General features: G+C 51.4%; 2 protein-coding genes across 3 annotated transcripts in view; both read left to right on the top strand.

Annotated features, from left to right (window-relative positions):
- Positions 1-4,463, top strand: part of dnah1 (dynein, axonemal, heavy chain 1) — a 38,281-nt gene extending 33,818 nt beyond the window's left edge. Inside the window, exons 72-77 of the mRNA XM_066699683.1 lie at positions 9-179; positions 580-710; positions 866-1,010; positions 1,256-1,462; positions 2,176-2,410; positions 4,264-4,463. Of these exons, the coding sequence (XP_066555780.1) occupies positions 9-179; positions 580-710; positions 866-1,010; positions 1,256-1,462; positions 2,176-2,410; positions 4,264-4,385 (1,011 nt within the window). The 3' untranslated portion in view covers positions 4,386-4,463. The remainder of the gene's footprint in view (positions 1-8; positions 180-579; positions 711-865; positions 1,011-1,255; positions 1,463-2,175; positions 2,411-4,263) is intronic.
- A 1,791-nt stretch (positions 4,464-6,254) lies between these two features.
- Positions 6,255-20,622, top strand: mapkapk3 (MAPK activated protein kinase 3). Of its 2 annotated transcripts, none has more exons than XM_066697677.1 (10): positions 6,255-7,599; positions 13,812-13,951; positions 16,026-16,090; positions 16,198-16,277; positions 17,034-17,160; positions 18,529-18,604; positions 18,902-19,026; positions 19,214-19,299; positions 19,541-19,621; positions 20,052-20,622. In XM_066697677.1, the coding sequence occupies exons 1-10, from the start codon at positions 7,321-7,323 to the stop codon at positions 20,202-20,204; spliced, it is 1,212 nt and encodes a 403-aa protein (XP_066553774.1). In that variant the 5' UTR covers positions 6,255-7,320; the 3' UTR covers positions 20,205-20,622. The 2 variants fall into 2 exon arrangements, with proteins under 2 accessions (XP_066553774.1, XP_066553775.1); XM_066697678.1 differs by lacking the exon at positions 20,052-20,622 and adding an exon at positions 19,958-20,009.
- Positions 20,623-24,962: the final 4,340 nt, after the last annotated feature.

The raw sequence follows: 24,962 nt of genomic DNA, 5'->3' as shown, positions 1-24,962 counted from the left end.
CTCCCCAGGGTTACCTGGACTATATCAGGACTCTGCCCATCAACGACACACCTGAGATATTCGGCCTGCATGACAACGCCAACATCACCTTTGCCCAGAACGAGACCTTCGCTCTGCTGGGGGCCGTGTTGCAGCTGCAGCCCAGAGCCGCGGCCAGCGGGGGCCGGGCCCGGGAGGAGGTACTGGCTGTCTGGGGATAGGAGACGGGGGGGGGGAGTGTGTACTCTGGTAGAGGAGAGATAGGAGAGGTACCCCCCCGACACTGCATTGCTAAAAGATGAAAAGACAAACGATTGTACTGTCCCTCCGCCATCCTCCCAAGGGCAGCGGAGCTGGGGGGGGCAGGGAGCCTAGGGCCACACTAACCCCCCCCACACCTTCACATTCTACTCCACGGCCACCGAGTCCTTCCCTTGAGAGTCTGGGTCTGAGCTATTTCAATGACGTAACCACCGCGGTCAGAGCTCAGAGTCTGTGATTCCTGCTCTTCATCTTTCTGTGTATTGAACCCCCCCCATAGTATTTTAAACACTGTGTGTGCCCCCCCCGCCGTGCTGAGCGCTGCCCCTCTCTTGGCAGATCGTGGAGGAGATGCTGGTCGGGCTTGTGGAGAGGGTGCCGGCGCCCATCGGTCTGCAGGAGGTGCTGAGCCGGTTCCCCGTGCTGTACGAGGAGTCCATGAACACGGTGCTGATCCAGGAGGTCATCAGGTACTGCCCCACCTGACACCCTCACACACACTGACATGCTCACACTGACACACCGACACCCTCACACTGACACCCTCACACTGACACACTCATTGACACACACACTCACACTCACACTGACCCCCCCAACCCACACCTCCCTCTGTGTGTCTCAGGTACAACCGCCTGCTGCAGGTGATCACGCAGAGCCTCCGGGCGCTGGGCAAGGCCCTGAAGGGGCTGGTGGTGATGTCATCAGAGCTGGAGCTGATGGCCAACAGCTTGTTCAACAACAGCGTGCCCGACATGTGGAAGGCCAAGGCAAGACCCCTGACCCCTGACCCCTGACCCTTGACCCTTGACCTGGACATCTGATCGCAGGAGCCACGATGGGCCAGAGCGTCGCTGTGCGCTTCAGATTTCAATAGCGATCACAGATGAAACCGGCTCGGTTAACTGGACGACCGTTTGTGCAGCTTGTGTTAAAAGTGGACTCCTGTCTGTCCCTCTCCCCTCCCTCTCCTTGTCTCACCCTGTCTCGTCCTCTCTCACGCCCCCCCCCGCAGGCCTACCCCTCCCTGAAGCCGCTGGCCTCCTGGGTGTCAGACCTGCGCCAGCGGATGAGGTTCCTGCAGCGCTGGATCGACGAGGGGATCCCAGCCGTGTTCTGGATCAGCGGCTTCTTCTTCCCGCAGGCCTTCCTGACCGGGACGCTGCAGAACTTCGCCCGGCGCTCCCAGCTGTCCATTGACACCATCGCCTTCGACTTCAGAGTGAGACTGAGGGAGGGAGAGGAGAGGAGAGGCATGGGAGGAGATGGGAGGAGAGGAGAGGGGAGGGAAAGGAAAGGGATGGGAGGAGAGGAGAGGGATAGAAGGAGAGGGAAGGAGAGGAGAGGGAAGGAGAGGAGAGGAGAGGGAAGGAGAGGAGAGGAGAGGAGAGGAAGGGAGAGGAGAGAAGGATGGGAGGAGAGGGGAGGAGAGGATATGAGAGGAGAGGGATGGGAGGAAGGGAGAGGAGAGGAGAGGAGAGGAGAGGGATGGGAGGAGAGGAGATGAGGAGAGGAGAGGGGAGGAGATGGGTGGAGAAGAAAGGGGAGGAAAAGGAGAGGGATGGGAGGAGAGGGGAAGAGAGGGGAAGAGAGGGGAAGAGAGGGGAGGAGAGGGGAGGGAAAGGAGAGGGATGGGAGGAGAGGGGAGGAGAGGGATAGGAAGAGAGGGGAGGAGAGGAGAGGGGAGGGAAAGGAGAGGGATGGGAGGAGAGGGGAGGAGAGGGATAGGAAGAGAGGGGAGGAGAGGAGAGGGGAGGGAAAGGAGAGGGATGGGAGGAGAGGGGAGGAGAGGGATAGGAAGAGAGGGGAGGAGAGGAGAGGGGAGGGAAAGGAGAGGGATGGGAGGAGAGGGGAGATGAGGAGAGGAGAGGGGAGGGGGAGGGCCTGACCGCAGCCTCTGACTCCCCTCTCTGTATGGTCACTCCTGCCCCCCAGGTGCTGGGGCAGCCCGTGGGTGAGCTGACCCGCCGCCCGGAGACCGGCTGCTATGTGCACGGGCTGTTCCTGGAGGGGGCGCGCTGGGACCCCCCGTCGCAACAGTTGGTGGAGTCGCGACCCAAGGAGCTGCACACGGAGATGGCCGTGCTGTGGCTCATCCCCACGCCACACCGGCGCCCCCCTGCCAGCGGGATCTACATCAGTCCCATCTACAAGACCCTGACCCGCGCAGGTATGCCCAGCAGACCAGACCCGACCAATACAGGCCCGTACAGACCAGACCCGACCCATAAAGACCCGTACCGACCAGTACAGACCAGACCCGACCCATAAAGACCCGTACAGACGAGACCCGACCCATAAAGACCCGTACAGACCCATACAGACCAGACCCGACCAATACAGGCCCGTACAGACCAGACCCGACCCATAAAGACCCGTACAGACCCATACAGATCAGACCCGACCAATACAGGCCCGTACAGACCAGTACAGACCAGACCCGACCAACATAGACCCGTACAGGTCAGTCCAGTGTGCGTGTGTGAGTGTGTGAGTGTGCCTGTCAGTGGGCACTTTGACACCTCGTATGTGTGTCAGGCAGTGTGTGTGTTTGTGTGTCTGTCTGTTCTGTCCCAGGCAGGCCTGGGCTGGGAGCCTGGGGTTTTCCTGCAGTGCGATCAGTGCGCCGCTGCCAGGGCTCAGGGCCCTGCTCTCCTCTATCTCACCTCCCTCTCTCTCCCCCTCTCTCTGTCCCTCTGTCTCAAGTACAGCCTCTTTCAAGGGCAACCTTCTGTGTATCAGCTCCTCTGTACAGGGTCTTGGTGTGTGTGTGTGTGTGTCTCTGTGTTGTGTGTGTGTATGTGTGTGTGTGTGTCTGTGTGTGTCTGTGTGTGTGTGTCTCTGTGTTGTGTGTGTGTCTCTGTGTTGTGTGTGTGTATGTGTGTGTGTGTCTGTGTGTGTCTGTGTGTGTGTGTCTCTGTGTTGTGTGTGTGTCTGTGTGTGTGTGTCTGTGTGTGTCTGTGTGTGTGTGTCTCTGTGTTGTGTGTGTGTCTGTGTGTGTGTGTCTGTGTGTGTCTGTGTGTGTGTGTCTCTGTGTTGTGTGTGTGTCTCTGTGTTGTGTGTGTGTATGTGTCTGTGTGTGTCTGTGTGTGTGTGTGTCTCTGTGTTGTGTGTGTGTCTCTGTGTTGTGTCTATGTTGTGTCTGTGTGTCTATGTTGTGTGTGTGTGTGTCTGTGTGTGTCTGTGTGTGTGTGTCTCTGTGTTGTGTGTGTGTCTGTGTGTGTGTCTGTGTGTGTCTGTGTTGTGTGTGTGTCTGTGTGTGTGTCTGTGTGTGTGTGTGTGTCTGTCTGTCTCTGTGTTGTGTGTGCGTCTGTGTGTGAGTGTGTGTGTGTCTGTGTTGTGTCTATGTTGTGTCTGTGTTGTGTGTGTGTGTGTCTGTGTTGTGTCTGTGTTGTGTGTGTGTGTGTCTCTGTGTTGTGTGTGTGTGTGTCTCTGTGTTGAGTGTGTGTGTGTCTGTGTTGTGTCTATGTTGTGTCTGTGTGTGTGTCTGTGTTGTGTGTGTGTGTGTGTGTCTCTGTGTTGAGTGTGTGTGTGTCTGTGTTGTGTCTATGTTGTGTCTGTGTTGTGTGTGTGTGTGTGTCTGTGTTGTGTCTATGTTGTGTCTGTGTGTGTGTCTGTGTTGTGTGTGTGTGTGTGTGTCTCTGTGTTGAGTGTGTGTGTGTCTGTGTTGTGTCTATGTTGTGTCTGTGTTGTGTGTGTGTGTGTGTGTCTGTGTTGTGTCTATGTTGTGTCTGTGTGTGTGTGTCTGTGTTGTGTCTATGTTGTGTCTGTGTTGTGTGTGTGTGTGTGTCTGTGTTGTGTCTATGTTGTGTCTGTGTGTGTCTCTGTGTTGAGTGTGTGTGTGTCTGTGTTGTGTCTGTGTTGTGTGTGTGTGTGTGTGTGTGTGTGTCTGTGTTGTGTCTATGTTGTGTCTGTGTGTGTGTGTCTATGTTGTGTCTGTGTGTGTGTGTCTGTGTTGTGTGTGTGTGTGTGTGTGTCTGCAGGCCTCTCTGTGGGTTGACTCTCTGTCCAATCGTTTCGCAGGGACCCTGTCCACCACTGGTCACTCCACCAACTACGTGATCGCGGTGGAGCTGCCCACGCAGCGGCCGCAGACGCACTGGATCAAGCGCGGCGTGGCTCTCATCTGCGCCCTGGACTACTAGCCCCCCCGTTCACGAGTCCTCAGACTTACACATGAAAACAGTTCATTAAACTTCATCATTTGATGTCGCGTTTCGTTGTCCTTCTCTTGCTGCTGTTGTTGGTCACGTTTCGTAACAGTGTTCCACAGGGGGGCGTGGCAGTGTGTGCGGGGGGCTGCAGCGGGGGGCCGGCCTCAGGCTCTGCTGAGGGCCGCGGTCGTGTCTGCTGCCGTAGACGTGCTCTTCCGGTCCTGTGTCCATGATTCATTTCTTCATTATTATCATGAGTGTGCAGTTTATTCCAGCCTGACAGAGCAGCAGAGGTTACCCTGAAGGCTGTCTGTGCGTGTGTGTGTGAGTGTGTGTGTGTTTCTATGTGTTTCTATGTGTCTGTGTGTGTGTCTGTGTGCGTGTGCGTGTGTGCGTGTTCGTGTGTGTGTGTGTTTCCTTCTTTTCCTTCTCTTTCTCCTCGTGCTGCTCCTGCTATTTCACACCAGGCAGCCACAGCATCGCAGCAGCGTGAGGTCATGGAAGCAGGACTGCTGCCACTCCGGTGTAACCAGAGAAAACTGCTGCTGAGCACAGCTCTCACTGCTGGCTACTGTGTGTGTGTGTGTGAGTGTGTGTTTGTGTGTGTGTGTGTGTGTGTGTGTGTGTGTGAGTGTGTGTGTGCGTGTGTGTGTGTGTGTGTGTGTGTGAGTGTGTGTGTGCATGTGTGTGTGTGTGTGTGTTTGTGTGTGTGTGTGTGTGTGTGTGTGTGTGAGTGTGTGTGTGCGTGTGTGTGTGTGTGTGTGTGTGTGAGTGTGTGTGTGCATGTGTGTGTGTGTGCGTGTGTGTGTGTGTGTGTGTGTGTGCGTGTGTGTGTGTGTGTGCGCGTGTGTGTGTGTGAGTGTGTCTGTGTGTTTGTGTCTTTTGTGCTCCAGCTTTCCCACTGGTAGGAGAAATCCCGCAGTGAGAAACCCGCTCCCGTCTGCAGTTTCCCTTCGATCGCTGGGATCTATTGAATTAGGGCTCTCGGTTGCCAGGGCCTCCATTAGACACAGAGAGCAGACAGCGGGGGGGCAGTGAGAGAAGGAGCAGAGGACAGTGACTCCAGCGCAGCACCTGAACACCAGCGCCATCGTCCAGGGGGCAGGGTGGGACCATCGTCCAGGGGGCAGGGTGGGACCATCGTCCAGGGGGCAGGGTGGAGCCATCGTCCAGGGGGCAGGGTGGGACCATCGTCCAGGGGGCAGGGTGGGACCATCGTCCAGGGGGCAGGGTGGAGCCATCATCCGGGGGGCAGGGTGGGACCATCGTCCAGGGGGCAGGGTGGAGCCATCATCCGGGGGCTTCAGTCCCTTAACTGGTCTGATGAACTGGGTAACTGTAAGTCGGTGTTACAGGATCGTGGTACCAGCCTGTGACCTGGGCGCCTTGCAGCGGACACTGACAGAGGAGCGGTGTGGGGGGCTGGAGGGTCACAGCGTGGCCGGGTAAAGACACAGCGCCGGGCACCTCCTGACTCACTGCTGTTGCACAGCTCAGCACTGGGGGGCTGCTAGGTGTATCGCCAGAGCCAATCAGAGCGAGCAGTGGCCAGCACAGGCCCCTCTCCCCTTGATTAGGTTTATAATTGATTCGCTTTATAATTGATTAGGCTTATTACTGGCAGATAATTGAAAGCGCTTCAAACATTGCAAATCTAATCATTTACCGGTTCCTGGCCATTCATTCATTGAGTTCATTCAGTGAGTTGAGTCAGTCAGTGAAAGCGACTGAGCGAATTAGTGAGTGACGTACATTTCCACAATACAGCGGCTATGGGAGTGACACGCAAAGCTGCCTTTTCCTGCCCCGATCGTCCTCCACGTCTATTGTATCTGTCTGTGTATCCATGTGCGTTTCGTCAGTCACTGTGTGCGACAGAGAGATACGGCGCTGATAATGCGGTTTATCTGACCGGGGGGGCTGTCCTTTAGCTCCGCTCTGCGCCTTTAAGAAGTGAAGCCCTTTGCGAAATGATTGTTGAGCAGCACAGCGCTGTGACGTGGAGAGAGAGAGAGAGAGAGAGAGAGAGAGAGAGAGAGAGAGAGAGAGACCCTCAGCCTGTGGGACGGCGGGGAGCCGGACTGGTCACATCTGGACATTGACCTGCTGCGGACACGGGACCGGCTGTCAGCGATAAACCGGGATTATATTCTGTCAACTAAGCAGAAGTTTTCAACCGAAACCCTCAACCGCAACGCGACTTCAGTTGCGCAGAGAGGGGGGGGATTACAGCATAACTGCATATTATTATTATTATTATTATTAATACTGTAATATCTTTCGTTTTTTCAGTTTAGTTTAGTTTGTTTTAGTTGTTATTCTGTCGTCCGTAGTGTACGTCTTATTGGCCTCACTAAGTGGAATCAGTGGAAATATTTACAATGAATAGTAACTAATATTGTTACTGTTATTGATTGGGTATTGTCGGTAATTGAATTAGTTTGACTGTGTCGGAAGAGACGGCTGTGGTGGTCGTGCGCAGGGCGTGCGGTCCGTGTGTGGATTACTGTCCAGCCGGTCTGAGCGGCTGCGCTGCAGGGCTGACTGGACCGGACCGGACCGGACCGGACAGACGCACATAATTAATACACACATACAGATATAGATAGACACACATACACAGATAGGGTTGCCAGCGCAGCGGTTCAAGTTACTGACTATCTGTTGCACCGAGAAACAGAAAGTGTTTGACCTCGGCTGAGACACTGCAAGTTTCCTAACATATGAGAAGAATTTATATTATTCATATTTCTATCATCTTCTTATTATTATTATTATACTTTTGATTGCTTGTTTTGGACGGACGCACCTTGGTTTGGTTTGAGGCTCCTTCCCGACACTGAGGCCAGGTCAGTTATTGAGTTGTTTATTTTTTGAAATTGAAATATTCTAATTGAAAGAGGGTCGTCACTGGAGGGGCACAAACATGTTGCACAATGGAAACGAGCAGGAGAAAGCAGCGGAGACTGAGCCCCAGACTGACCCTGAGAGCCGGACACAGAGCCTGACCCCGGGCCAGACCCAGGCAAAGGCCGGCGTGTCCAGCCCCACGCACTTCCCCCTGCCCGGCTTCCCCAAGCTGGAGATCAAGCGCAACGCCGTGACGGACGACTACAAGGTGTCCAGCCAGGTCCTGGGCCTGGGCATCAACGGCAAGGTGCTGGAGTGCTACGACAAGAAGACCGGCGAGAAGTGCGCTCTGAAGGTGCGTTCATTCGCCGCTTTATCAATCAATCAATCAGTCAATTAGTCTATCTATCATCAATCCAGCGATCAACCAAATCAGTGCACCAGTCTGTTTATTGCATTTGATGGTGGACACTTGTTGAGTTACTAACAGTGAACAGGGCCGTCTCAGGTGTGTGTGTGACAGTGGGGCTTTGTGTGACTGTGTGTTTGTGTGTGTCTGTGTGTGTTGTAGTAAATATAGGTGAAGCTGTTTGATCTGTTGTTGTTGGTGGTGGTGTTGTGGTGAAGGTGTCTCCCAGAGCAGTACGTTGATTGTTTTAAATCACAGTCATACCTGCTCTGCCTCCCCCCCAGCTTCAGCCCCCAGGCGTGCAGTCCATGCTGCTCTGCTTTACAGACCCTGCCCTCTGAACACTCTCACATCAGGGACATGTCAAAGAGTGGGGGGACAGTTTCACCCATACGGATAGTAAATAACGTTGATGAATGATTGTGTCTTTCATTTAGTTATGCCTATGATTGAGGGGGACAAATTGATGTTCTCACAGTATTGGTGGGGACAATTTCCCATCTAAACCTATGCCTATGGTGGCCCCACACCGCTCTCTCCCCCTACCCCTCTCAAATTCGAAATCAAATTTAAAAATAAAAAAGATTTATTGGCCTGACTGTGACATCAGTGTTGCCACTGAGGACAGGCCAGGGCTTAGGAACAGGGGATGCGGGCAACAATCAATCAGTCATCATACATTTAAGACTTGATCAGATATTGGCAGATCTCTCTCTTTCTCTTTCTTTCTCTCTCATTCTCTCGTGTTATGTTCCTTCGTGGCCCCCTGAGCTGGTATAGTGAGTGACTGCTGCGGCCCCTGGGGGAGCACAGACGCGGGGACAACCGTTCTTCACAGCGTATGGTAGTGCCCTCTGCAAACCACACAGCCATGTCCTCATGCACACGCACATGCAAATGCACAGTGATGAGGCTTGTGCTGTCTCTGTGGTAGCATATTGTGTCTGTTTCTGTGTGTGTGTGTCAGTGTGAGTGTGTGAGCGTGTCAGTGTGAGAGTGTGTCAGGGATTAGTGCCTGTGTCTCATCCTCTCAACTCCACGGGATGGGGATTGCATCGGAACTGACAGCTCAGCAAAACCTCCCTGTCTCTGCCCCCCCCGGCCCACCGCTCCACAGCCCGTGGATTAGCAGGTGTCACATCCTCAGCCTCTGACAGCCTCTCACCCAGTGGCAGACAGGGGGCTCTCTGAGGGCCACTGGGGCCACAGAGACTGCAGGAGGCTGGCCTGGCTCCCCCCACCCCTCTGGAGGAGACTCCTGGGGTCAGACCCTGATAAAACAAAACAAGAAAAATGTGATGCAAGCGTGTGTGTGTGTGTGTGCATATGCACGTCTATCTGTGTGTGCGTTTTGCGTCTGTGTGCGTGCATCTGTGTGCCTGTCTGTCTGTCACTAGTGGGCCGAGGCCACCCCAGTTTGATCACTGGCCCACCCTAGAATGATAATTTGATATTGACCATTCAAAAACCACACACAACCATCTATTTGCTTACTAAGAGGTGGATCAATATTTCAAGTAGGCTACATTACATTTATCCATCCATCCATCCATCCATTTCCGAAAACCGCTTATCCTGGTGAGGGTCGCAGGGAAGCTGGAGAAGATCCCGGCAGGCATAGGGCACAAGGCAGGAATACACCCAGGACGGGACGCCAGTCCATTACATTCATTTCATATCAAAATTTGACTGTATAATATCCGTCCAAATGTTTTTCTTATACTATGTATAAGTAGATTTAGTATAATCATAGCTTGGGTATTTCAGTCACGCAATGCACTTTTATGTTTATTCCAGGTTTATTCCAACTAACGTTGGAATTTGCAGTTTTTGTGTGAGTTATGCGTGAGATGGAAATTTAAATGTACATATGTATTATATTGGTCCATTTGACCGGTTTTGGTGTTTGTACCAGGTAGCCTAATTTTAAATGTTGGCGTTCTAGTGTTAAACCATCCCTGAATAAGTTTTAGACACCTGAATGAAAAGACAACCAAGAAACTACTAAATAAATGTATGCTGCCCCCCCCAAAAAAAAAAAAAAATTAAATCAATCAATCAATCAATCAATCAATCAATCAATCAATCAATCGTTTTTTTGGGAGCCACATGTTAGCATATAGGTCAGTGCTGCCAAACCCAGTGCTCAAGGCTGCCTATCTGAGTTTTATAGGTAACATTTAATTATCAATTTCTGAACACCTGGAACCATTTCAGTTTGTTCAATTAACAGGTGATTTGTGAAATGAAGTTATGTAGAGATTTGGTATAAAGAAAATGAACTACTCTTTTCAGCCCTCAGTGACCAGAATTCCCTTAATTGAATTGACAAGTTCATTGCTTAATTGATCAATACCTTCTTATTTAACATGTGATGTTCGTAATATTTCAAACTGAAATGCCATGGAGTCTTTTACTATTTTAATAATGTATTCCAGAGGTTCCCAGCCCTGGTCCTGGGGACGCCCTGCCCTGGTAGTTTGCATTCCAACCGAGCTCTCAATGCCGTCATTGAACTTCAATTGAAGTAACAATCTGCTTAGATTGACTTATTCAATAGTGTAATAAAAGAGTTGTTTCTTTAATAAGTTCGTTATAGAATTCTATATTTAACGTTAAACCCCTACAAATAAAAGACTATTAGATAAATTAAGGTTCAATAAAGTAATTGAGAGCTCGGTGGGAACAAAAACCATCAGTAGGGGCTGCTCTAGGAGCAGGGTTGGGAACCACTGATATGTACAATATATTAAAAAAATTAATTGCTTTTATAAATAAAATCTAGTAGTCAATAGATCATCAACATTTAGTTTTGAATTGGGGGTAATAAAATAGCACTCTTTGTACGCTTTGGAAAATGTTGAAGCACCACAAACACACAGTGATATATTACAACATTTTGTTCAGACCCCTGATCGAAGCTTCCGCAGTCAGTAACAACCCAGATAGATTCCTATCTCATCGCTTTTTAACATGGACTAAATATAGATAATTATAAACACATTTAGAAACTGAAACAACTGATTTCAATCATTAACCCATACACACATTTCTTTGGCCTACCTGAAATGTGTGTGTGAGTGTGTCTGTGTGTGTGTGTCTGTGTGTGTGAGTGTGTCTGTGTGTGTGTGTGTGTCTGTGTCTGTGAGTGTGTCTGTGTGTGTCTGTGTCTGTGAGTCTGTGTCTGTGAGTGTGTGTGTGTGTGTCTGTGAGTCTGTGTCTGTGTGAGTGTGTCTGTGTCTGTGAGTGTGTGTGTGTGTGTCTGTGAGTCTGTGTGTGAGTGTGTCTGTGTGTGTGTGAGTGTGTGTGTGTGTGAGTGTGTCTGTGTCTGTGAGTCTGTGTGTGAGTGTGTGTGTGTGTGTGAGTGTGTCTGTGTCTGTGAGTCTGTGTGTGAGTGTGTGTGTGTGTGTGAGTGTGTCTGTGTCTGTGAGTCTGTGTGTGAGTGTGTGTGTGTGTGAGTGTGTCTGTGTCTGTGAGTCTGTGTCTGTGAGTGTGTGTCTGGGTGTGCGTGGGCTTAAGTGTTTGTGGTTGTGTGTGTGTGTGTATTAGTAAGAGCAGGGCAGTAATGGGGACAGTGTGCTGACAGTAGCAGAGCAGGTGCGGCAGGATGTGAGATGATAATGGAAACTGAGGGAGACTGAGTCATAGCAGGACCTGTGGCAACAGACATGTCAGAGCCAGTAACACACAGCAGCACAGCCACAGCTGGCGCACTATATGGGCCAAAGACAAGACTGCACTTCTGTCCAGTATGATACTTTATCCAGTGTGATACTGTAGTACTGGTGAAGCCTCGCTAAGAGGTCATTGCAGTGTGGTGCGGGAGAACAGGGTTCGAGTCCCCACACCCCGCCATGGCCCGGAGAGGAAAGTGTTACAATACTTTATCCAGTATGTTACTTTGACCCAGTGGGTCTCTGAGCTGCGCTGTGTTTCTGTGAAAGTCAGAGAAGTGGGACAGGTGAAGAGTGTTCTCCAGAGAGATGAGGAAGTGGGGAAAAAGGGAACATATGCAGGACCCACTGTGTTCTGGGTGTTTATTTGTGTCTGGGTGCAACGGCAGCGGACAGCAGACGAGTTAAATAGGAGAGCTGGGGGGAGACGGGCAGCGCTGTCCTCACAGCAGCCGGTCTTTAATTAAGAACACTTTGTTATCGAGTCTGTGATGGATGACTGAGCGCTCTGTTCCATATAATCCACTCTCTCGCACGCTGGAGAGAAGAACACCCCCCACCCCCCCGCCGCTATCTGCTGGAATGATTGGGTTATTATCTATTAGTCTCTGTTATTTCTGAGTCTCTGCCAGGCGCCGCCCCCCACCTCCCTCACTGCGCTGCATACCTGCCCAGGAATTAATGAACATGGAAGTTAACGAAGCCCCTCTCATCAGGGTGTGTGTGGCATCTGTGTGTGATTGTGTGATTGTGCTGACGACCTAGGAACTAAATGAAAGAAAGGCGTGCGGTAAACTGACACAGTCATGCAGCGAGGAAGTTCCGTCAGACAGGGGGGCGGGGGGGGGGTTGAGCAAGAATCGACACGCAGCGCTGGACACGGAAACTGACGCGGTCGAAGCGAGGGGCTGTCCGCACACCTCACACCTGCGCGGGACACCGCTACACACCCGCCCGAGGAGGCGGAGGCGGCCTGTGCAGGGCCTGGGGGGGGCAGGAAGGCTGCAGCCTCTCCCCTAGGCCGCCCCCCCCGCAGCGGAGCTTGGGGCCCAGCGGAGGGAAAGAAAACCACAACACGAGGAGAGCAGCGAGCAGGAGGAGTGTTCCCAATCCCCCTGGGCAGGCCTGTGTCGTGACTTCTCAGGCTCCCTCGTCCTTGGGAAACCGGACCTGTGCCAAGCGGTGGGGGAGGTGGGGGGGTTCCTGGATATAAATATAATCGCCCCCCCACCTCCTGACAGCCTGCCAAGACAGAGCTCCAACCCCCCCCCCCTCCGCAGGGACGAGATGCCTCTGTGTCCAGTGATTAGTGTGTAGAACTGCTGCCCCCCCCCAGGTTACCCCTCCATTGGCCTCCACTTTCACATCGGCCCCCCCCCTCCGAAATTGTGAGTGAGGGAGTATGTGTGTCAGTGTGAGAGTATGTCATTGTGTGTGTGTGTGTGTGTGTGTGTGTGTGTGAGAGAGAGTGTGTTTGTGTGTCAGTGTGTGTGTGTGTGTGTGTGTGTGTCAGTGTGTGTGTGTGTGTGTGTGTGTGTGAGAGAGTGTGTTTGTGTGTCAGTGTGTGTGTGTGTGTGTGTGTGTGTGTCGGTGTGTGTGTGCCTGTGTGTCGGTGTGTGAGTGTGTGTGTGTGTGTGTGTGTCAGTGTCACTCATGTGGTCAGTTTCATGCAGCCCAGATTGTGTTGGGGTCTAACTCCGCTCTCTCTCCCTCCCTCACTATTGAGTCTAATGTTTTGAGGTACAGAGGTGTCGCAGTGTCACACACTCTCTACAAACCTTATAAGATTAGTTTTGCCCCCCCACACACACACACAGATCAAACTGGGGTGTTACTACAGTATACTAGAGTAAACTAGTGACGGTACAGTAGCGAGAGTGTGCAGTGTGTTGACAGTGTGTCAGCTCTGCGCTGCTGTTCCAGAAATACTTCATTGCCGGACAGGTGTGGGGGGGTCAGGGCTGCTCCTATTCCTGGAGTTCGGCTGTCCTCATCACTTACTGTGCACGGGGCCGGGGGGGGGGCTCACTCTCAGAGTGTACGAGAGAGAGAGATAGAGAGAGAGAGAGAGAGAATGTGAGAGCAGTGCCAAAAGAGCAAAAGAGAATGATACAGAGAAGGAGGGAGGGAGAGAAGGAGGCAGAGGGAACGAGAATGATAGGGGGAGGGAGAATAACACGGAGAGAGAGGGATGGGGGGAATGTATGTCAGACAGGGGGATCACTGTAATCCCTGCTGGCCGCCCAGTCGCTGTGGCCCTGGTCAATACCATAGCGCCATTTCCCTGGGGAACGCGGAGAGACTGAAACGTGTGACGTGTAGCATGTGACACAGCAGGGGGGTCCTCGTAGCAGGGGTGGGGGGCGCAGTGAGCTCTAGCTTTGGGCTCCAGCTCAGTGTGGTCAATTGCCACAGTGACCCGGTTCAGTGCTGGTTCCAGTCTGGTAACGTGTCAGACGTGTAACGTGTGTGTGTGTCCCGCAGATCCTGTACGATAGCCCGAAGGCGCGGCGGGAGGTGGAGCTGCACTGGCGAGTGTCGGGGGGCCCGCACATCGTCAGGATCCTCAACCTGTATGAGAACATGCACCACAGCAAGAAGTGCCTACTGATCGTCATGGAGTGGTGAGAACCCTGACCGCTGACCACTGACTACTGTCTGGTGACCAATGATCACTGACTGCTGACCGCTGACCACTGACTACTGTTCGCTCATGGCTGACGATTGACCGCTGATCGCTGTCTGGTGGCCACTGATCACTGACCGCTGACCGCTTTCGGCTGAGAGTCCAGTCCAGTGGAGTCCAATACAGCAACTCATCAAAATAATATGGAGAGCCAGAAAGCGGGAGGTTCTGCTCGGCTCTGACCCCCGCGCCGCGGTCCTGCGGTCGGTGTTTCTGCCGGCGCTGCCCCCCCGGCGCACTGCAAAACTGTCAGGCCGGGTTACTGAGCACAACAGGAAGTGACAGCACTGGCTCAGGCAGATAACAGCTGTGACTTTTTATTAATTTTCCAGTTATCAAAGCGTTGCTGCCGTCAGAGCGCGGCCCTGTGCCCCCCCCCGCACACGGCTCAGGTCAAACCGGTTAAACATTAACCAGCGTTTTCACTGCGTGCCATTGATGCAGGGGTGTAGTCATCATAATAATAATATCAGCTAGGGTTTAGAGTACCTGAATATACTTGTCTTTTTCCGTACATTATTATTGAATATGTTTTCTGACTTATATATCCCACCCAGAGATGCACCCCCAAGTGAAAGGGGGAAGTTTAATAGAAGCGCTTTGTTTTCAACATAATTAAGTTTGTTGCATTTCTCACCAGACCTCTCATAAGATCAATACAATCCCGCGGCGCTGCTCTGAGCTCAGCCGATACACAGCCGAGCCACGTACAGCTCGCATTGCTTCATATAGGGTTACAATCCACTGGCATTTCAATGTCACGTTCAGTCAACTGGAGCAGAATTTAAAATGCAGTATTCAAGCCATGAAAACGAGAACAGGTGAAGACAGAAACACTGGAGAGACGGAGCTCAGTGGCTCCTTCACAGTGAGACAGTGACACTGCGCTGTGTGGACAGTGAGACAGTGCTGTGTGGACAGTGAGACAGTGACACTGCGCTGTGTGGACAGTGAGACAGTGACACTGCGCTGTGTGGACAGTGAGACAGTGCTGTGTGGACAGTGAGACAGTGACACTGTGCTGTGTGGACAGTGAGACAGTGCTGTGTGGACAGTGAGACAGTGACACTGCGCTGTGTGGACAGTGAGACAGTGCTGTGTGGACAGTGAGACAGTGACACTGCGCTGTGTGGACAGTGAGACAGTGCTGTGTGGACAGTGAGACAGTGACACTGTGCTGTGTGGACAGTGAGACAGTGCTGTGTGGACAGTGAGACAGTGACACTGCGCTGTGTGGACAGTGAGACAGTGCTGTGTGGACAGTGAGACAGTGACACTGCGCTGTGTGGACAGTGAGACAGTGCTGTGTGGACAGTGAGACAGTGACACTGTGCTGTGTGGACAGTGACACTGCGCTGTGTGGACAGTGAGACAGTGCTGTGTGGACAGTGAGACAGTGACACTGTGCTGTGTGGACAGTGAGACAGTGCTGTGTGGACAGTGAGACAGTGACACTGCGCTGTGTGGACAGTGAGACAGTGCTGTGTGGACAGTGAGACAGTGACACTGCGCTGTGTGGACAGTGAGACAGTGCTGTGTGGACAGTGAGACAGTGACACTGTGCTGTGTGGACAGTGACACTGCGCTGTGTGGACAGTGAGACAGTGCTGTGTGGACAGTGAGACAGTGACACTGTGCTGTGTGGACAGTGAGACAGTGCTGTGTGGACAGTGAGACAGTGACACTGTGCTGTGTGGACAGTGACACTGCGCTGTGTGGACAGTGAGACAGTGCTGTGTGGACAGTGAGACAGTGACACTGTGCTGTGTGGACAGTGACACTGTGCTGTGTGGACAGTGAGACAGTGACACTGTGCTGTGTGGACAGTGACACTGCGCTGTGTGGACAGTGAGACAGTGACACTGTGCTGTGTGGACAGTGACACTGTGCTGTGTGGACAGTGAGACAGTGACACTGTGCTTTGTGGACAGTGAGACAGTGCTGTGTGGACAGTGAGACAGTGACACTGTGCTTTGTGGACAGTGAGACAGTAACACTGCGCTGTGTTACAGTATGGAGGGGGGCGAGTTGTTCAGCAGGATCCAGGCGCGCGGAGACCAGGCCTTCACAGAGAGAGGTGAGGGCGACCACTGTACTGTTCTGTGTTGTGTTGTGCTGTATCTCACGGTGCTGTGTGTCACTGTGTCAGTGTGTCAGTGCGACAGTGCTGCTTTGTTTCCTCAGAGGCGTCAGAGATCATGAGGGACATCGGGACGGCCATTGATTTCCTGCACCAGATGAACATCGCACACAGGGACGTCAAGGTGAGGAGCAGGGGACAGACAGACAGACGGACAGACAGGCAGACAGACCGACCGACTTCAGGAACTTCAAGTCTCCTGCAGACAAGATTGTGTCTTTAAGATAACTCCAGACTCCAGAGTATATTGCACCAGATGCAGCCTCCGCTGAGAACAGCGCTTTTAACGGCCTTCAACTGGGTGTCAGAGACTCTGTGTTTACCTGTGGAGCGCAGGACAGGACATAAGAACATAAGGAAGTGTCCAGTCGAGAGGAGCCCATTCGCCCCATCCTGCTCGTTTGGTGTCCATTAATAACTGAGTGATCAAGGATCCTATCCAGTCTGTTTTTGAATGTTCCCAAATTGTCTCTTCAGCCACATCGCTGGGGAGTTTGTTCAGATTGTGACGCCTCTCTGTGTGAAGAAGTGTCTTCTGTTTTCTGTCTTGAATGCCTTGAAGCCCAATTTCCATTTGTGTCCCCGGGTGCGTGTGTCCCTGCTGAGACACACACAGCTGTGTGAGAGACTGCGGCCACAATGCCACATTTACGAAACAAGACACACTAAGTAAACACCAGTGTGGAGCTGCTGTTTAAAGCGCTTATAGGGCCACAATATCAGGAGATTATATTTCCTGCCGCTCCTCTTCACTCAGAAAGGTTTCTAATTTCCTTCTCTTTTTTGTGTAAAGTTTTATGTGAGTTTGTTTTTGACTCTGATTCCATGTTTTTGTATTTAGTTCACCCAAGTGTTTTGTAAAGCGGTCTCTCTCTCTCAGCCAGAGAACCTGCTCTACACCAGTAAGGAGACCAACGGGGTGCTGAAGCTCACAGACTTCGGCTTCGCCAAGGAGACTACGTTGCACAACTCCCTGCAGACGCCCTGCTACACCCCGTACTACGTGGGTCAGTACAGGAGACACTCAGCACCGCAGTCCGTCCGCCTGGCTGAGCATCTGTCTGTCACAGTGTGTCACTCAGCATGTGCCACTCTGACTGTCTGCGGCTGTGTGTCTGTGTGTGTGTGTCTGTGTGAGTGTGTGTGTGTGTGTCTGTGTGTGTGTCTGTGTGTGTGTGTCTGTGTTGTGTCTGTGTTGTGTGTGTGTCTGTGAGTGTGTGTGTGTGTCTGTGTTGTGTGAGTGTCTGTGTGTTGTGTGTGTGTGTCTGTGTTGTGAGTGTGTGTGTCTGTGTTGTGTCTGTGTTGTGTGTGTGTCTGTGAGTGTGTGTGTGTGTCTGTGTGTGTGTGTGTGTCTGTGTTGTGTGTGTGTCTGTGTGTGTCTGTGTTGTGTGAGTGTGTGTGTCTCTGTTTGTGTGTGTGTGTGTGTGTGTGTGTGAGTGTGTGTGTGTGTGTCTGTGTTGTGTGTGTCTGTGAGTGTGTGTGTGTCTGTGTGTGTGTGTCTGTGTTGTGTCTGTGTTGTGTGTGTGTCTGTGAGTGTGTGTGTGTCTGTGTGTGTGTGTCTGTGTTATGTGTGTGTGTGTGTGTCTGTGTGTGTCTGTGTTGTGTGAGTGTGTGTGTCTGTGTGTGTGTGTGTGTGTGTGTGAGTGTGTGTGTGTCTGTGTTGTGTGTGTGTCTGTGTGTGTGTGTCTGTGTTATGTGTGTGTGTGTGTCTGTGTTGTGTCTGTGTTGTGTGTGTGTCTGTGAGTGTGTGTGTGTGTGTGTGTGTGTGTGTGTCTGTGTGTGTGTCTGTGTTGTGTCTGTGTTGTGTGTGTGTCTGTGAGTGTGTGTGTGTCTGTGTGTGTCTGTGTTGTGTGAGTGTGTGTGTCTGTGTGTGTGTGTGTTTGTGAGTGTGTGTGTGTGTGTCTGTGTTGTGTGTGTCTGTGTGTGTGTGTGTGTCTGTGTGTGTGTGTCTGTGTTATGTGTGTGTGTGTGTCTGTGTGTGTGTGTGTTTGTGTGTGTGTGTGTGTGTGTGTCTGTGTTGTGTGAGTGTCTGTGTGTTGTGTGTTGTGTGTGTGAGTGTGTGTGTGTGTCTGTGTTGTGTGTGTGTGTGTGTGTGTGTGTGAGTGTGTGTGTGTGTCTGTGTTGTGTGTGTGTGAGTGTGTGTGTGAGTGTGTGTGTGAGTGTGTGTGTGAGAGAGAGTGTTTTTCTCCTGGTGATTCGTCTCTGTCTGTCCCTCTGTCTGTGTCTTTCTGCTATTCACAAATGTGTACATTTGTAACATCTATGAATTCATTTGTTGTTTATACATTTGTGTTTCTGGGCGTCTGTGTCTGTGTGGTGTTTGTGTGTGTGTGTGTCGTATGTTTTGTGTGTCTGTGTGTGTATGTCTGTTTCAGCTCCTGAGGTGCTCGGCCCAGAGAAGTATGACAAGTCCTGTGACATGTGGTCTCTGGGAGTGATCATGTACATCCTGTGAGTGTTACAGATCTGCACACTGGACACACAACACACACACACACAACAAGTCTCACAGGTCGATGTTCAGTCCACTCTCATGCCACCTCTCCCTCTCTCTCTCTCTCTCTCTCTCTCTCTCTCAAATTCAAATTCAAATTGCTTTATTGGCATGACAGTTATACATTTGTATTGCCAAAGCATTATTAGAAAATAAGAAGATAAATAATAATAAAAACAAAAATATATAGATGTAACCAACAATGTAACAATATTTAACAATGTAACTCTCTCTCTCTCGCTCTCTCTCTCCAGGCTGTGTGGGTTCCCGCCCTTCTACTCCAACACCGGCCAGGCCATCTCTCCTGGGATGAAGCGGCGGATCCGCATGGGCCAGTACGAGTTCCCCACCCCGGAGTGGGCCGAAGTGTCTGAGGAGGGTACGTGCTGGACCGGAGCTGCGAGTGTGTCTGTGTGTGTGTTTGAGTGCGTGTGTCTCTTCTGTAGTCCAGACTCCAGAAAGATTAAGTTGATGTCTTAAGAAGACATGAAGCAGCACAATAAAGCACAGCACAGCAGGCCCGTTTATTTGTATTGTTGCTCCTAACTAACTCTCTCTCTCTCCAGCTAAGCTGTTGATTCACCAGTTGCTGAAGACTGACCCTAATGAGAGGATGAGCATCTCACAGTTCATGAACCACCCCTGGATCACAGTGAGTGTCTCAATGTGTCCCAGTGTGCCTCAGTGTGTCAGCGTCTCTCAGTGTCTCAGTGACTCTCAGTGTGTTAGTGACTCTCAGTGTGTCAGTGTGTCTCAGTGTGTCAGTCTCTCAGTGTCTCACTGTGTCTCAGTGTGTCAGTCTCTCAGTGTCTCTCAGTATGTCTCAGTATGTCACTGTGTGTCAGTGTATCAATATCTCAGTGTGTCTGACCAGCGCTGTGTTGTTATTCCAGCAATCGATGGTGGTGCCGCCCACCCCACTGCACACCACGCGTGTCCTGACAGAGGACAGGGAGATGTGGGACGATGTGAAGGTGAGTCTCTCTCTCCCAAACACGAACGGTGCCCAGTCCTGTGAACGTGCTTCACCTCCCGCAGTTACACTGTGTATCCACTGGGTGGCAGCAGATGGCTGTGTGCAGGGGAGGGAACGGGTGAGAATTAATACATCCCTGTCATGAAGAGGATGTATTTAAGAAACAAGAACTATATTGTATTGTGTATTGTGTGTGTCTGCAGGAGGAAATGACCAGCACTCTGTAGTGTGTGTGTATTGTGTATTATTGTGTATAATTGTGTATTGTGTATAATTGTGTATAATTGTGTATTGTGTATAATTGTGTATAATTGTGTACTGTGTGTGTCCGCAGGAGGAGATGACCAGCGCTCTGTAGTGTGTGTGTATTGTGTATTATTGTGTATAATTGTGTATTGTGTATAATTGTGTACTGTGTGTGTCCGCAGGAGGAGATGACCAGCGCTCTGGCCACGATGAGAGTCGACTACGACCAGGTGAAGATCAAAGACCTGGACACGTCCAGCAACCCGCTGCTCAACAAGAGGCGGAAGAAGGCGGCAGGAGGCCGTGGGGGCAGCACTGTGTGTAACAGCCAGTGAGCTGGGCGGACAGCGGGGGCAGGAGGGGGACGGCCGCTATCTGGAACAGCCATGGAGGGAGCAGAGGGGTGGGGAGGGGAGGGAGGTGCAGCAGTGTCTGTAACAGCCAACAGGTGGAGGGAAGTCCTGAGAGAAAGCAGGAAGAGCCAGGGAGGGAGAGGAACAAACAGCTTCCTCTCGAATGGGGGGCGGGGGGGGGGTGATCAGATGATGGTGTAAATACCTTACCCCCCCAAAAATACTGTACAGCCCTCCCAGGCCCCCCAGCACTGAGCAGACTCTTCAACGGCATCACAGATCCACTGTCTGCAGAGAGTTATTATTATTATTATTATTATTATTATTATTATTATTATTATTATTATATGTTTGTTTGTTTGTTTTTCTGGTCCTTTTCCAAAAATAAATTTTTTAAACATCTCTAAAAATCGGTTGTGTGTGTGTCTGTTTTTGAGTGAGTGTGTGGGTGTGTCTGAGTGTGAGTGTGTGTGGGTGCGTGGTGTTAAGTGTGTGCGGGGGAGGGTGTGTGTGTCTGTGTGAGTGTAGGTGTGTGATGTTGAGTGTGTGGGGGTGGGGGTGGGGGTTATGTGTGTGTTTGAAACCCATGTGAACACTGACACTGGAAGCTCTTCACACATCCGCACCTGACTGAGGTAAGTGTGTGGATCCTATATGTGACCAACGGACAGCATAGCTCCGTTCATGAGTGGATTAGAGCGGCGCGGGGGGGTGTCAGATTTGCATGAGAGAGGAAGTGCGCTGTAGGGCGTCTGAGCGAGCCACTTCCTGGGAGAGGGAGACGGAGAGAGACAGAGGGATAGAGACGGAGACAGAGACAGGGACAGAGAGAGACAGAGGGATAGAGAGAGACAGACTGAAGTTGAGGGACACAGAGAAACAGAGTGAGGGGTGGAGTGGAGAGAGCGTGAGGCACAGGCAGGCAGAGAGAGGGAGGAAGAGAGACATAGAGAGGGAGGAACAGAGAGACACATGCAGGGAGAGAGAGAGGGACAGGGGGTGGACGCAGTACCCCCTGGCGCGCAGGCTGGCAGGGTGCACAGCGCCCTGATGTCCCCTGCACACAACACCCTGCTCTCCTCGCTGATTGGACACAGGAGCTCTGTGAGTCCCCAACACCTCCCTGGGTTTGTTTCACAGGTGCAGGACAGCGGGGGACAGGGACAGGAGACAGGGACAGCCTGGGTGCTCCCTGACCCCTCAGCACTGGAGCTCTGTTGCAAAGGCTGTTTTGTGAATGAGAGTTTGTGTGAGTGTGAGTGTGTGAATGTCTGAGTGTTTGTGTGAGTGTGTGTGAATGACTATTAGTCAAATTAGCCAGCAGTTTGTCTCCTGCTCACTGACACACACACACCCTGTGGTACAGTACTGAGTGTAGCCGTGTGTAGCGGTGCTGTTCTTGCACTGCAGAGCTAGAGGCAAGTGTGTCGATGACCTGTCGGCAGTCTGGGCCCACAATCCGTGAGTGAGTGGGCGCCGCGCCGCTGTGCCAGCCTGCTGTCCAACCCGTGTCTGTCCCCCAGGTGCTGGCAGCAGCGGTGGCGCAGGTGTTCCTGACAGCTCCGGGGGGGGTCTGGGGAGATTCACGCTGCGGGGTCGTCTGCCTGGTGAAGGACAGAGCCGCCAGGTCCTACTTCCTGCGTCTCTACTGTCTCCAGGTGAGACAGACCACAAGGCCTTTCTCTCTCTCTCTCTCTCTCTCTCTCTCTCTCTCTCTCTCTCTCTCTCTCTCTCTCTCTCTCTCTCAATTCAATTTAAGTTGCATTATTGGTGTGTTAGTTGCCAAAGCATTTAGACAATACATACAGAAAATACAGTAAATAAATAAGATACAGAATAAAATGCAGTTTGGTAATTAAATGTGCTGTGTTGTGTTCAGTGTTCAGCGCTCTGTGCTGTGTAGTGTTCAGTGTTCAGTGCTGTGTTGTGTTCAGTGTTCAGCGCTCTGTGCTGTGTTGTGTTCAGTGTTCAGTGCTGTGTTGTGTTCAGTGTTCAGCGCTCTGTGCTGTGTAGTGTTCAGTGCTCTGTGCTGTGTAGTGTTGTGTTCAGTGCTCTGTGCTGTGTTGTGTTGTGTTCAGAAGGCCATGCTGCTGTGGGAGCAGGAGCTGTACCAGCCGTTCAGATACTCGGCTCCTCGGCCCTTCTTCCACACCTTCCCCGGAGACGTGAGTGCACCCCCTCCACCCCTCTCTCTCTCTCTCTCTCTCAAATTCAAATTCAAATTCAAAGGTGCTTTATTGGCGTGACCGATCACAATATTGCCAAAGCAGATACAAATGTTCTATCAAACAAACCAAACATAGCAATACAAGATACAGTGGAACGAATAAATCAAATCAAATCAAATTAAATCAAATCAAATCAAATAAAATAGAATATAAACCATATCTGGCGTATGTATCAAAATCTGTGTCATGACAATCATGACACCGAAGAAGGCAATGAACCCGACTGTTTTTACTTTGTTTTGTTTTGCAAATGGAGTCCCGCAGGCCGGTGTCTCTCTGTCCCGCAGGCTGAGGCAGGTGGACACATTGCGCTGCTAAGATGGCGGTGCGCTCCTCCTCTCCCAGCAGGACGGGGAGTTTGCAGCAATCGGGGATCGTGCTGAACTCAGGGATATGCATTTTGAATATTTTTAAGTATGTCTCCCTGATTTTTGTGTATTTAGGGCAGGACAGCAGGACGTGCGCCTCTGTTTCGACCTCCCCCAGGTCACACTGGCTGCACAGCCGCTCTTCTCTGGCAGCCCAGAATGTTCTGTAGCGGCCTTTTTCACTGGCGAGGCTGTGGCCACTGAGCCTGTATTTAGTTAGATTTTGTCTCTCTTTTATATTTTGGATTTTTAAGTATTCAGCCAGTTTAATGTTTCTATTCAGGGCCGGTAGCATTCCAGTTTGTTTTGTAATTCTAATTCGTGTCTCCATTCTTTTGTGTATTTGCTTTTCAGGTACATGTCAATTTTCCCAATTGTTGTTGTTTTGGTCATTGTGTGTTCGGGCTCTGTGAGCCTCAGAGCCAGCCGGCCAAGGGGGTCCTTGTCTGGGGAGAGCTGGCTGCTCAGTAGGGCCTTGTATTGGTAGGACTGGGGCTCTGCTGTGTTCAGGTGCAGCCAGAACTTGGCTGCTCTTGTTTGTGCGGCTGTGTGCCGAGGGAAGAGTCCTGATTCGGCTCTGCAGGCGATGCTGGGGGCGTTTCTGTGTACGTGTAAGATGTTTTTAATACATTCTAGGTGAAATATTTCTGTGGGGCTTTTGTCCCAATTTTTGTTATTGAGGTTCATGTGGGGACCCCACACTTCACTCCCATATAGCAGGATTGGTTGGATGATGGAGTTGAATATTTTAATCCAAATAGTTATTGGTATTGTTGTTTTCCCAAATTATGTCTTTATGACATGAAGTGCCAGCGTGCCTCGTCTTTGAATGGGTTTAGAGCCAGGCTGAAGCTCCCTGACGCACTGATGCTCAGGCCCAGGTAGTTGTATCTGGTGCAGTGCTCTAATACAGTGTTGCCCAGAATGCATCCTTGAGATTGGTCTTTCTTCTAGAAAACCATAACTCTGGTCTTGTCCAGATTGACTGCCAGGGCCCATTTCTCTACTGCAGTACTGCTCTAGCAGGGCCAGGCTCTGCTGAAGCCCCGGCTCTTTGGGCGACAGCAGCACCAGGTCATCTGTGTAGAGCAGGAACTTGATCTCTGTGTCGTGGAGAGTGAGGCCGGGGGCGTCAGGCCGCTGAGCTATGGTCAACCAGCACTGTGTCCACTCCCTCTCTGCAGGACTGCCAGGTGGGCCTAAACTTTGCGGATGAGGGCGAAGCGTTGGTGTTGCGTGTGGCCGTGGAACGCCGGATCAGCCATGTCCTAAGACACAGCGTGGGACACAGTGAGAGTGGACCTGGACACAGTGAGAGGGGACCTGGACACAGTGAGAGGGGAGTGCACAGTGCACTGGGGGAGCGGGGTGATGGGCTCTATGTTTGCAGTCCAGTCCTGAAGTTAATTGAGCTAAATTGTTTAATTGGAGCCTGAATTTAACTAAAACAAACAACAATAATAATAAACTGTCAGCGCTAAAACTGGATATTTATCATTAAAGATGTGTAGGAAATTCAAAATCTGCGGGCACTGAGAACAGTGGGTCGAGTACGATATTTTAAAATGTGACGAATCCGCTTAATTGACGCTGTGCTGTGACGTAACGGCCCGGGGTTATTAAAGGGAGGGGGCGGGGTCTCGGCAGATCAATCACCGCTGCCCTGCGCGATCGAGACAGATGGAGCTGCTGAGAAATGTTGTCATGATGGGTAAAACCATTTACAATAAACGAAATAATATACGAGCAGAGCTCGAGTGGAGAGCAGGTATTTCTCTGTCCTGCGTAGTTTCATAGGCTGTATGTTTGGGTGTTTTCATTGGTTTACAATTGCAGTGGTTGATTGAATGTCCATATTAACGAGTTGTTTTTTCTTTAAATTAGTCTGATGAACCCGGTGTAATCGTGCACGCAAGCAGAATGTGTATTTGGGTCAAGAAAGACTCCAGCAGTTGTTTTAAAGAATCTCCGCAGGTTTCGCAGGCGGGCGGGCGAATCTAACGCTTGCTGTCGCCCGCAGACTCCCCGGCCTCCCGCCTGGGCTCCACTGTCTGCCCGCCGATGGTCCGGGCGCACAGCGTGGGCTCCTCCGGCGGCCGGATGGTCAGGAGGCGCCTGCGCCTTAACAAGAACGACATCGGCTC

The sequence above is a fragment of the Amia ocellicauda genome, chromosome 3 (assembly GCF_036373705.1).
Source record: "Amia ocellicauda isolate fAmiCal2 chromosome 3, fAmiCal2.hap1, whole genome shotgun sequence".
In the NCBI taxonomy this organism is placed as follows: domain Eukaryota; kingdom Metazoa; phylum Chordata; class Actinopteri; order Amiiformes; family Amiidae; genus Amia; species Amia ocellicauda.
Note: the sequence above shows the minus strand (reverse complement) of the source record. Positions and strands in the feature narration are given on the sequence as shown.

Coding starts and splice junctions, on each gene's coding strand:
- mapkapk3 (XM_066697677.1), top strand. CDS start 7,321: ATGTTGCACAATGGAAACGAGCAGGAGAAAGCAGCGGAGACTGAGCCC. Junction 19,027..19,213: donor GGCCGAAGTGTCTGAGGAGG/GTACGTGCTGGA, acceptor CTCTCTCTCCAG/CTAAGCTGTTGATTCACCAG. Junction 19,622..20,051: donor AGATGTGGGACGATGTGAAG/GTGAGTCTCTCT, acceptor GTGTGTCCGCAG/GAGGAGATGACCAGCGCTCT.